The 13,721-nt window shown below is 39.9% G+C and overlaps 1 protein-coding gene across 10 annotated transcripts in view; it reads left to right on the top strand.

Moving 5' to 3' along the window:
• Positions 1-13,721, top strand: part of tutl (immunoglobulin superfamily member turtle) — a 302,646-nt gene that overhangs the window by 62,524 nt on the left and 226,401 nt on the right. For all 10 annotated transcript variants that reach the window (XM_076212759.1, XM_076212758.1, XM_076212755.1 and 7 more), the window contains exons 9-10: positions 6,627-6,755; positions 7,130-7,401. In XM_076212759.1, coding sequence (XP_076068874.1) covers positions 6,627-6,755; positions 7,130-7,401 — 401 coding nt within the window. The remainder of the gene's footprint in view (positions 1-6,626; positions 6,756-7,129; positions 7,402-13,721) is intronic.

Here is a 13,721-nt window from a genome sequence, read left to right as displayed (position 1 = left end):
TAGCTCCCTTCCTGTATAATACAACTAGGTAAATACTCCCACCCTTTTCATCACCATACACTCCACCCACATTCACCATCCCTCCCTCCCTCTTTTATATTTATAATCATGAATATTGATTTTTGTCTACCTCCCTCGTAAGGTGGAAAAAGCCTTTGCTATATGTATGTATGTATGAATATTGTTTCCTTTTATAAGTATGAAGTTCATATTTACTATTGTTTATTGAAAAATATAACAAATGACTGTTTTTCAAAAGTTATCTTGGTTTTGTTTTGCCTGCAGTACCTACAGCATAGTTGCATTATTTATTGTATGTTTCATATGATTTAAGCTGGAGGGAGTGAAAGCATTTTATTTTTTCTGTTTTATACCAAGGCATTACTCCGCACATGCTACAAGGGTTCTTTATTGGTAGGCTACATATTGGTGATTTTCCTCTTTGTGAGGTGAAGTCAGTGCTCTTGAATGAGGTTTGGTTGTATCTGCTGTACTTGAATTATATACAACTTTTTTCATATTAAGCCAGAAATCACATAAGACATAAGAACATAAGAATGAAGGAGACTGCAAGAGACCATAAGGCCTACACTAGACATCTCCACATCCATCACCACCTGTCATCCCCATCCATAAATTTGTCTAATCATTTCTTAAAACAATTGATAGTTTCAGCACTTACTACATGGTTACTAAGTTTATTCCATTCGTCGACCACCCTATTAGTAAGCCAATTCTTGCCTATTTCCTTTTTAAATCTAAATTTGTCCAGTTTATAACCATTACTGTGAGTCCTGCCCTGTTGTTTTAATATGATGACCTTGTTTGCATCACCCTTGTTAAAGCCTTTGATCCACTTGAACACCTCTATTAGATCACCCCGCACTCTGCGTCTTTCCAGAGAGTGTAAGTTAAGGTGCCTAAGCCTCTCCTCATAAGGCAAATTTCTGAGTCCATGTATCATTTTGGTCATTCTTCTCTGTACTGATTCTAGTGAATTGATGTCCATTCTGTAGGACAGAGACCAAAACTGTACCGCATAGTCAAGGATGGGTCTAACTATCGCTAGATAGAGTTTAATAATTACCTCTGCACTTCTATTCATTACCATCCTAGCAATGAAGCCTAATGCTCTGTTAGCTTTATTCCTGGTGCTAATGCACTGTTTCCTGGTTTTAAGGTCTGGACTCACTAGAACTCCCAAGTCTCTCTCGCACTCAATTTTCTCTAAAAGCGTGTTATCTAAGCCGTATCTATTTTCAGGGTTGTGTAGCCCTACGTTTAACATGCTATACTTAGAGATATTGAGGTTCATTTGCCATTTCACCGACCATGTGAACAATTTGTTAAGATCATCCTGCAGAATCTCTGCGTTGTCTCCTGACCTAATTAGGCATCCTATTTTAGTGTTGTCCACAAACTTACTAACATCACTTTATCCCGTCGTCTAAGTCGTTTATGTACATAATGAAAAACAAGGGACCCAAAACAGAGCCCTGGGGGATCCCACTAGTAACGTTGCCCCACCTAGATTTTACTCCATTTATGGTGACCCGCTGTTTTCTGTTACTAATCCAAGCTCTAATCCATTCTAACACTTTTCCTCCTATGCCATGGGCTTTGATTTTATTTAGTAGTCTCTGGTGTGGTACCTTATCGAATGCTTTGCTAAAGTCAAGGTAAATAATATCGTAATTATCATTTTTATCTGACGCCTTATATACTTTTATGTAAAAGGATAGAAGATTAGTCACACATGACTTACCCTTGGAGAAACCATGCTGTGAATCACGAATTAAATTATGTCTTTCGATGTGTTCTCTTGAGTCTATTTACTATTATTGATTCAAGCATTTTTCCTATAACCGATGTCAAACTGATTGGCCTGTAGTTGCATATAGATGATCTATCTCCCTTCTTAAAAACAGGAACAACGTTTGCTTGCTTCCAAGCAGTAGGCACAAAACCAGTGTCTACTGATTTATTAATGTAGGCATGTCAGGAAAGTAGAGGGCATGTCAGGAGAGTAGAGGGACTGATGAAGCACAGGTTTATGTTTGGCCAGGAAACTCTGTATGAAATGCGAAGAATGGGCAGATGCATTATCATGATGGAGCTGCCAGTTGCCCACTGGCCATGTGTCTGGCCATTTGCATTGCACAGCATCACAAAGGCAACACAGTATCTTGGTAATGCTCCTTGGTGTTTTTTTTGCTGTGTGGTGCATGTTCATGATGAACCATTTTGCTGTGCGGTGCATATTCATGATGAACCACGCTACTGGAGTCAAAGAAGATGGTCAGCATGACTTTGATGTTGCTGCAGACCTGCCTCCTCCGCCTCCTCACAGGGATGTTGGATGCTTCCATTGTGATGACTGCAGCTTGGTTTCTGGGTCACATCCATAAACTCAGAGAAGTAATTGTCAGTGATCACTGTATTGAGGAAGTTGGGATCATTGTTCGTAGTCGCATGTCCTGTGTGATCTCCAAATGTATTTGCCTCTGCTCAATTTTTAGCAGCTTTGGTACACACTTCACTGAGATTTTCCTGAAGCCCAAATCCTCCTTCAAAATGGTATGAACAGATCTAATGCTGCTGCCCACCTTGTCTGCAAGTTCTTTGATCATGACTCAATGATCTTGCATCACCAAGGTCATCAATTGGTTATTAACAATCTCATTTTGGGATGTTGAAGGCTTACCAGTGTGCTTCACTCTCCACTGATGTCCACCCACCTTTGAAGCAGTTGCATCACTCCTTTATCTGTGTGGTGCCCACTGCTTTGTCCCCGAAGGCTTGTTGGATCTTGTGGGTCATTTCCATTTCAGCATTGCTAAGCTTTACACAAAATTTGATGCAGTAGCGCTGTTCAAGTTTTTCCATCATTTTGTCAAAAATGAAAATCTGATGGTGTTCACATGTCCTCACTCATTGGTAGACTGCCATCAATTGACAGCTTCTGCAGACAGGAAAACATTCATGCATGCACATTAAGGTCACTTACATACATGCACCAAACCATGCCACGCTAGCTTCATTTTTTCAATATGAAAAATTAAGGTCAGATACTTTTTTAACAGACCTCGTGTGTGTACATATATATATATATGTATATATATATATATATATATATATATGGATGCTTGTTGGCCAAGCAAGTTAAGGCTTTGCTACTTGTAAAGGAGATGGAGGTGATGGGAGGTCAAACCCTGCCACTGGCAAGTTGAACAAAGGGCATGGTTCATTAATTACCATGCTACAAAGTCCTCTGTTAGGGGCATCATCCTAGCCTCTTGATAGGGGAAGTTTTGCAACATAAAACCAGATCATATATCTACTTAGATCTCTTAATCCAACACTTGCCCACCGCTGTTTGTGTGGACATTTAGGCCCAGGACATAAACCCAGTTTGGGAATTGGCCCAGGACATAGAACACCAGCAATTGTTGAAGTGGGTTTATATCCTAGGGCCAAATGTTCACACAAATGGCAGTTGGCAAGTATTGGATTAAGAGACCTATGTATATATATTTAATGTATGCATAACCTAGTAGTATATAAAGTTGGAGTTATGATCATGGGGTCCTGTCTCTCTGCCTTTATTCATCAAACTTTGCCTTTAATGCATTTATGGTGTTGGCTTTGATTACATTTTCATCCAACTTGTTCTGTAAGTCTTCACTTCCATTTGGAAAGCTATACTTCCAAAAGAAATTTCAAACAAGTTTGCTTTTTCAATTTTTCACTATAATCTCTTGCTAATCTTTCATCATCATCACTGGGGGAGGGTGGTGTTGCTTCACTTACACACCACCACCAGTCTCTGGTTTATCTGACCAAATTTCCCTGCAGCCACCCTTCCCTTTCCAAACTATTTTTGGCAGTCAGTCAGCTTGCCCCAGCCATGAATTCTGTGGGCATCCCCTTCCTCTCCTCCATCAGGGATTATCTCATGTGAAGATAACCCTGTGGGTGGGATTGAAGATGGTGAGGAGTCTAAGCCAGGAGGCATATAGCTACTTTCAAGTGAAATACCTTCTTGAGTTCAACTTAAGATGCATGAAACCCAAGTTGAAACTCACACCAGTGATCCACAAGAACACAAAGCATTAAGATCTGATCAATTGTTGATTTATAGAACATGAACCCAGACTGCTCAGGCCTCTGAAACTTTAACGGATGTGAATTAGCCTGTGTCAGCAACAGATAAGTGAGCACCTTGCCTGATACACTAAGCAATGTAATACCATGGTAGTTGTTACAGTCCTGCCAGCTCCCTTTCCCCTTTCAGATAGGGACAACCAGACCCTTTTTCTAGTAAGAGGGAATGTACTAGACTGCTAAATGGCAGACAGTACTATATACTGGACAACCTGCAGATCATGGCCTCACCTCCAACTCTCAACAACTCTGTACTGATTTTGGAAATGCCTGCTGCATTTCCTTCCATCAAATTTCTCACAGCCTCTTTGACCTTTTTCAAAGAGGACATTGTTTCATCTATCAATGGATTGGCAACAACCACTCAAACACCAGCAAAGGGGGGTTGGCTACTCAGAGAGTCATCCTTAAGCAACTGTTCAAAGTACTTAGAGAGACTACATCCCTCCACACATGACACCAGCTACCCATCAGCTATTTAGACTGTGCTTCCCTGAGGCCTCAGGCAATTTGCATTAAAATGGCCCTCTGCAATTCCCCACATGTATGTCTCTTTATCAATCCTCATGAAATTTCTAGCCCTCCCTTTCAGAGTCAAGTATCAGTACAGATACCCACCCATTCTGGTAGCACAGCTGAACTCTATATTCTCTAGTGTCTCACATGACACACTATTACTTGACCTTGGATGCTTTCCAATGCACTCAGCAGCTTTCAGATTTTCATGTTTGAAAATGTCCCACAGTTCTGGGTCCTAAAGAGTGCCAAACCCTTCGAATCAATTAGAAATTACTACTGCATACTCCTGGACTCGTGCATCATTCCTAAAGTTCTCCAGATGAAATCCAGGTGGATTACATCTCAGGATCCTACTGGACTTGATATGGTCTGAGTATTATGACCACAAGTCTCTGATTAGTTCCAAACAACTCAGCTTTCTGGTAAACCCTGCAATTCTGCAAGATCCTTCCACAAGTACTAGCAAGTATGTGATTGATCTCCTTTGTCACTCCTCTGGCAGTACTATACAAAGTCCATTAGTGTGGCTCTTGTCTCTGGAATCAGAAACCTGCCATGCTCAGCCTTCAGGATTTTGTAAGATTCAGTAGAGAATTGTTAGTGTTCCTGGTTTTAGAGTCGTGGGGGCCAATATATATTTCATAGCCAGTTCTGTCAGTGTCAATAACAACAGTGAAATCACCCAAGACAACTAGACAACAAATGTGTCTCATGGTGTTGACTAGTCCAATATAAAGTTAAGCTTATCATAGAACATCTTTTCTTCAAGTTTATATGCCTCAGCATATGTACAAGGGGAGAACGTGAAAGCAGACTGGAAGTGAGTATTAAGGGAGAGAGACTGGAGGAAGGGGATAGTTTTAGATACTTGGGTGCGAATGTGGCAGGAAAGGGAGGAGTGGAGGTGGAGGTAGAATGTAGATTGAGAGAAGCAAGTAAATGCCTTGGAGGATTAAAAAGTGTAATGAGAAATAGATGTTTGGGAGTGGATGCGAAGAAGAAATTATATGAAGGAGTGATTGTGCTGACAGCACTGAATGGGGCAGAAACATGAAACACAAGAGAGGAGGAGTTTGAATGTGTTTGAGATGAAATGCCTGAGTAGTATGATAGGGGCTACTAGGCTGGATAGATTGAGAAATGAGGAGGTAAGGAGGAGAACAGGGGTGGAAAGGGAGTTGGGAGACAGGGTTGATGAAAGAGTATTGGGGTGGTTTGGACACATGGAAAGAATGAGTGAAAAAAGATTAGTAAAAGAGGTGGAAGGCTCACATTAGGGGGCAACCAAGGATGAGGTGGATGGATGGGGTAAAAGGGGCATTGGGAAAGAAGGGAATGTCTGTTGAGGAAGGACAAGAGAAAACAGAAGATAGGGGTGAATGGAGAATGGTTGTGTATGGATGATACTGTGCTGCATGAGGGGGAGTGGGTGGGGGATGGGGGTGAGGGAGTATGTGTGAAAAATTATTTGACACAGTTTTTCCTCTAGACTTGCTAATCGTGGGAGGCTGGCATCCCATCCCTCATTAAATCCATGGAAATTATTATCTCCACTTTCTGTTGTGTTGTTCTTATCTATATTTCTAATTTTAGTGCCTTTACTGATATTTTCAACTTCACCTGCATCATCTGCAGCCCTTTTGTTGACGTTCCTTCTGATGTCCGGGGGACCCTGTTCATTTCCTTCCATTTTCCTAAGTAATCCATCCCTTTCTCCTTTTTCTTTACCTTCCCACTACACCATGAGCTTTCCCCTTCCCTACTAATACAACAAAGGTATTCCCTTGTTGTTGAGATTAATGAAATTTGAAGTTTTCCTGGAGTTCCAAACTTTGCTGTCACTTTGATCGTTGTGTGTGTTAGAATAATACTGTGGTTATCATTTTCCACTAATTACTTTAGTATACACTAATAAGTTTTCATGTTTGTTTTTTTCTCCATAGGTCTTAGTTCGTGAGCCACCAGTGTTTGCTCCAAGACCACAGCGCCAATACCATGGTGCAGTGGATGAGGAAGTCACACTAGTGTGTGGTGCTAAAGGGTCACCCACACCATCAGTTACTTGGAGAAGGGTAAGCCAAATATGTCTTTTCAACAATAGAATAACATGAAAATCATATCTGAAAGTAATTTCTTTTAGTAAATGTATTGCTGGCTTCAAATATCTCTGATAGCATTTCTTTCCATTAACCTTTTATTATGTATGCTCTAGCTTAAAGTTAATAAGCACTGCAACCAAGGTTTAAAGTACAGTAACTGAGGAACACCACTATATGTGAAATGAATGTGTTATGTGTTATAATATCTGAGGAATGTAGCTTCTAAGTATGACATCTCACAAGTGTTAATGAGTTGAAGGGGTTAATGATACACTATCAAAGTATATATCATTGATATGTTGTGTTAAAGGTTTGTTTCACACCAGAAATTTTTTCTTACATCACAGCGAGATCAACAGAACCTTCCCCGTGATCGCACTGAGCTAGTTGATGGTAACCTGACAATCCGTACCCTGCGTAAGAGTGACCATGCATTCTATGAGTGTGTTGTATCAAATGAGATTACTACACTCATCTCTGCAACACAGTTGCTGGTGGAAGGTACTACACCTCACCCACCATACAACATCACATGTGAAACTGAGGCCTTCAGTGTCAAGTTGTCATGGTTGCCTGGATATCCAGGTGGAAAGGACTGGGAACAGGAATACACTGTTTGGTATGTGAACATAGAGAGGAATTGTTGTAAATGTATTAGGTATACTAATGACTCTTTCTCTCATCCTCTCCCCTCCTTTACCTCTTCCCCAACACCTATCTCTCTCTCTCTCTCACTGTTGGTCTCCAGCTCCATATTAGCACAACAGTGTTCAGGTCTACTTCAAGCTTTGAAAAAATACCATCACAGAATAGGCCTTGCCATAAAAATAAACTACCCTAACTAAAACAATCATACAGTAAACACCAAAAACCTGTCATACGCTACCCCACCCTAGCCATATCTAGAGAGTAGGACAATATTTCTTCCTTGAGTGACTTATGGCCCAATTTAATAGCAGTTGTTGGTGCCAAGGAGCCAAGGGTCTCCTGCAAGAAAGTTTGTATATATATATGTATAAATCCATGTATGTATATATCTATGTAAACATGCATATATATATTTATGTGTGTGTGTGTATTTACCTAGTTGTATTTTATGGGAAGGGGAGCTATGCTCATGGGGTCCCGTCTTCATATCTCATTTCATCTAGACTGTTTTTAAATTCTTATATCGTTTTTGCACACACCACATTTTCATCTAACTTGTTCCAAACATCTATTACCCTCTAGGGAAAGCTGTTAATTTTCAGGTCTCTTTTATAATTGTCTTTATCTCATTTTATTAGATCCTCTCTATCAATAATTTCTGTGCTTTTCATGATTCTATAAATAGTTATCGAGTCTCCTCTCTCTCTTCTTTGCTCTAATGTCTGTAGCTCAAGTTTTGCCAGTTTCTCCACATATGATAGTTCTGAGAGGGTTGGTGCCAATTTTGTAATTGCTCTTTGTATTCATTCAAGTTTTGTTATACATTTTTTTGTACTTGGTGACCAAGGTGTCACTGTATACTCCAATCTTGGTCTTTTCAAAGTGACTGGTATCTTCTTCAATTCTTCATCCAGGTATGTAAATGCCACTTTGATTGTTCTTATCAGATTATAAGTTTCTCCAAAATTTTTGTTTTTTTTTATGTTTCTCAGGGGATATATTATTCATAATAATGACTCCCAGGTCCATCTCATTTTCTACTTTTTTAATTTCTTCCTCTCCCAATTTATATGATCCCACTATTTTTTTTTTTTATTCTTCCAAATTTCATCATACTACACTTCTTAATATTGAATTCCATCTCCCACTTCCTACTCCATTCCCATACTTTATTGAGATCACTCTGCAGTGACTCACAATCTTCTACAGTGTTCACTCTTTTCAACAATTTTGCATTGTCCGGAAAGAAGCTCATATAACTTTCAATTCCTTTATCCATATCATTAATATATATAGCAAACATTATTGGGGCCAAAACTATTCCTTGGAACTCCACTAATCACCTCATAATTAGAGTGTTTGTCTCTTATCACCACTCTCATTTTTCTTTCATGCAAGAAGTCTTCCATCCACTTCAGCAGTTTCCCTGTATTCCTCCTGCAGTTTCTAATTCCTTTAGCAATTTATGTGGCACCTTATCAAAAGCTTTTTTCAAATTGCCTTGGATTTAGTACAGTCGTACCTCGGTACTCGACCGCCTCTATACTCGACCAAATCGGTGCTCGACCAAAAAATTCGAGTAGAAAATGCATCGGACCTCGAACAGATTTTCGGTACTCGACTAGCTCGAACAGCGGGTAAGCGTCAGTTCGACTCAGACCGCCAGCGGAGTAAGACGTACGCAGTTTGTTCGAGTATTTCTTCCCAGATTTAAACTTTTTCGTGTTGCTCTAGCCCTTAATAATGGGTCCAAAGAAAGAACGGATTAAAATACTTTCCATTATTTCTTATGGGAAAATTGGTTTCGGTGTTCGAACAAATCGGTGCTCGACCACCACCTCAGAACGGATTATGGTCGAGTACCGAGGTACGACTGTACTTTGTTTTTTTCCAAATGCTTTACCCATCTAATTTTGATAATTCTTTCACAAATTTTAGCTATCGTACTTGTAAAAGAGACCAGTCTATAGTTGGTAGGGTCTTCATTGTTTCCCCCTTTATATATTGGTACTATATTTCCTCTTTTCCAATCATCTGCAACTTTTCCTTCCTTCAATGAACTGCTTATTAGACTATGTATTTTGTCTGTTAGTTCGTTCTCTCAAAATCCAGTTTGCCATTTCATCGGGTCCATGTGATTTCCTGACATCGAGATTACTCAAGTGATTCATTATTTCTTTCCTTGTTACTTCTATCTCTTTCATAGGAGGGACTTTGTCCTCCCACTTGATATCTCTAAGCTGTATGTTCTCCCTCATAAACACTGATTTTAAATGCTTATTCATAATTTCTGCCATTTTTATTTCCTCTGTGTATTCAACTCCTCCTTGTCGTAGTTTCACTAATTCTTGTTTGCTTTTCAGTTTGTTGTTTACAAATCAATGGAATAGTTTTGGTTGATCTTTACATTTTTCTATTACATCCCTTTCGTATTTTCTCTTTTCTTCTATTTTTTGAGTTTTTTTGTCTTTATTCTATTTTGTCCAAGCTTTATCCCTTTTGTCTTTTAACTTGCTACATCTTTTGTTGTACAAACATTCTACATGTCTTTTTTCATGTCTTTGTCTTGGAACATATTTTTCCACTCCTTATAAATTTTTGTCAATATTTTCCATGTCTCTTCTACTGTTGTTTCCTCTTTGTATATCCTTTCCCAGTGTGCTTTTTGAAATTTCAATTTCTTTCCCTATTTCCTGTTCACCATCTTGAAATATTTTTAATACCTTATTTACCTTTTGTTTCCCATCTCTTACTCTTGTAGTCCTATTTGGATTATGCTTTTCTTCCATTCCTAATATAATTATTCATTTCTTTTTATCTGCTAAGTCTCTTACTATATTCTCCTCATCACTTTAATAACTGTGTCCTTAGTGTGTTCCTTCATTTGTTGTTTCACTATATTTTTAAATTCAATGTTATTATCCTCCTGAGCTTTTCTCCAACCAATTACCTCTTTTGCTATGGATTCTTTATTCTCTTTATTATTCCTCTAATTCCTCATTCTTATCCTTTACTTTTAACTGTCTTTTTAATTCTTCTATTTCTTTATTTAGGTTTTGGTTCTCCTTCTTTAGCTCTTCCAATTTATCAACTCTGTGTAAATAGAGAAGATGGGGAGAAATCCCTTTGGGCTGCATCAAGATATCATTTACACCTAACCATTCCCTACCCCCATCCCCCACCCCATTCCTTCCCTTGCATCGCAGTATCATCTATACACAGCCATTTTCCACTTTTCACTCATTCTTTCCATGTGACCAAACCATCCTGATGCTCTTTCATCAATGCTGTCTACAATTTCCTTTTTCATTACTGCTCTCCTCCTGACTTTCTCATTTCACATGTTGTCCAACTTTGTAACACCTAATAGGCATCTGGGAATGGATGCAAAGAGATTATATGAAGGGTTGATTGTGCTGACGATGCTATAGGGGCGGAGACTTGGAATTTAAGAAAGGCAGAGAGAAGTTTAAATGTGTTTGAGATGAAATGTCTGAGAAGTATGGTAGGGGGTTACAAGGCTGGATAGAGTGAAAAATGAGGAGGTGAGGAGCATTGGAAAAGGAGATGGCAGATAGGTTGGGAACAGATGGTTTGGAAACAGAACAAATGAGTGAAGAATGATTAGTAAAAGAGATGTGAAAGGCAGAGGTGGAAGGAGTGAACTTGAGAGAATGATTGAGGAGATGGATGGATGGAGTGAAAAGAACTTTTATTACAATCATACAAAACGCAGACAAGAGATACATCCCTTGAGGCAACAGAAAATCACACAACCCCAACTTCACACCAGAAATCCAAGGCCTCATCAGATAACAAGACACACTTAAACACAATACCCCCACACCTATCCCTCAAAACATAGCAGACCAAATACAAACACTAAACACTGTGATTGCCAATAAAATACATGAACAAAAAACACAAAATTGGCAAAACATTATCAATACACTTGATCACAAAACAAACACCAGCAAATTGTACAAAACACTCAACAGCATTACACTATCCAACAGTAACACAACACGCTCTCACGCAGCAATAATCACCACAACAGACAATCTACCCTCAAACAGACAACAAGCAAACACACTCATAAATCATTTTGCATAGACAAGCCATCTCACTTCTCACCCTGACGACCGACGCACTATTCAACGTAAGAAAGACTTTCCCACAGACTCAGACTATACACCCTTCATAGACAGTCAGACAAAACACATAATACATAATCTCAAGCACTCATCTGCTTGTGGCCCTGATAACATAAGTAACATCCACCTAAAACACATTGGACCACAAGGTATACACGCACTCACAAACATTGCAAACTACAGCTATTCACACAACACTATACCCGACATCTGGAAGCATGGTAAAATAATCACCATTCCAAAACCGAACAAAGACCCAACAATCCCAACATCGCACCACCCAATCACACTTCTCTGCACCCCCTCTAAAGTCATTGAACGCCTAATACTTAAACTTGTCACACCACATATTCCCCTTGCTGACTCACAACACGGTTTTAGGCCACTACACTCCACAAACACTATTCTGATAAACCTCACACAAAGAATTTTAGATGGCATCAATTCAGATAGGCCCCACCACAGAACACTTCTTATAACATTAGACATTAGTAAAGCTTTTGATGCTATCCCCCACCACAACCTAACAAATAAAATATATAACACAGACATGCACAATAACACCAAAAGATGGCTGGCCAATTATCTGGCAGGTAGGAGTGCTTATGTGTTATATAATGGCCAATCATCGCACATCAGAAACATTAAGAATAGAGTACCACAGGGCTCTGTTCTATCCCCCACGCTCTTTAATCTAAACATGCATGACTTACCCACACCAGACACCTCAGAAATACAAATCTCTTCCTACGCAGACGACATAACAATCACATGCACACATCGTAACACAGACAAAGCTGCAGAAATAATCCAGCCATACCTTGATACACTCAACACATGGTTCATCACAAACAGACTCAAAATAGCTCCAACCAAATCTACAGCAACACTTCTCACCAACTGGACAAAAGAACACAAATACATACCTCATCTCTACATCAACAACACTCTAATACCACACACAAACACACCGAAAATTCTTGGTGTAACATACGATACATCCATGTCTTTCAAACAACACATCACAAACATAAAAAACAAATGCACACCTAGACTTAACGCACTTAAGTCAATCGCTGGAACAACATTTGGACAAAACAAAGAAACTAATACAACAATATACAAACAATGCATACACTCAGTGATGAATTATGCGAGTCCTGCATGGGCTCCTAATCTCAGTGAGACACACCACAACACCCTTCAAATCATACAAAACAAAGCCCTAAAAACAATTACAGGCTGCACAAATACAACACCTACAGACCATTTACACCATGAAACAAAAGTCCTCAAAGTCAAGGACCACCTCGACATGAGAGGCACACAGACACTTGCCGCAGCCACCACAAACACATCACACCCACTACACTACATAGCAGAACACCCACACACACCAAGAAACATTAAAACAACACCCAAAGACCTGTATCACACACAGATACTCTCTTCTCTTCCTCCACAACCACCAAATACCAGCCTCCGGAAACATATTCATAATTATATCACTCACCGCTCCATTAACACATTGAAAGACAACACACTGCTGCATGCCAGACCCCCTGATATCCACCCTTCTGAATCCTCTCTCCCACAAAAGGACAGAGTCCACCTGGCCAGACTGCGGTGCGGCCACCACCCAGCACTTCTAAGCTACCAGAAGAGGCTGGATGACCGCATTGTGAACAGCTGCCCAGGATGTAACACTTCACCCCATACCATACAACACATAATGGAAGACTGCATTATACACAATCATGCACGCAAACAACACAACATACACTCTATAAAGGATTTGTGGGAAAACCCAGTTTCGGCTGTGGCATTCCTTGGGGAGACGGGACTGCTCGGACAGACAGTCTAGGGAACGACAACAACAACAACTTGGAGCAAGAGGTTAAAGTCTGTTGAGCAAGGAAATGAGGAGGCAGGAGATAGGAGTGAGTGGAGAATGGCTGTGTATAGATGATAAGGAAGGGAGGGGGTAGGGGGTGTGGGGGAGTAGGGAGTGGTTATGTGTGAAAGATATTTTGATGCAACCTGGAGGGATTTCTCCCCAGCTTCTCCATTTTCCACAGTAAAGTGGTCTTGCTGTGGAAGTACTGTACCTCGTTACATTGCTTCTGACCCAAGGCAG

Source organism: Oratosquilla oratoria, chromosome 30, assembly GCF_046742065.1.
Source record: "Oratosquilla oratoria isolate Oo_2021 chromosome 30, ASM4674206v1, whole genome shotgun sequence".
NCBI lineage: Eukaryota > Metazoa > Arthropoda > Malacostraca > Stomatopoda > Squillidae > Oratosquilla > Oratosquilla oratoria.
The sequence above is the reverse complement of the archived record's forward strand: the minus strand, read 5'-3'. Positions and strand labels throughout refer to the sequence as shown.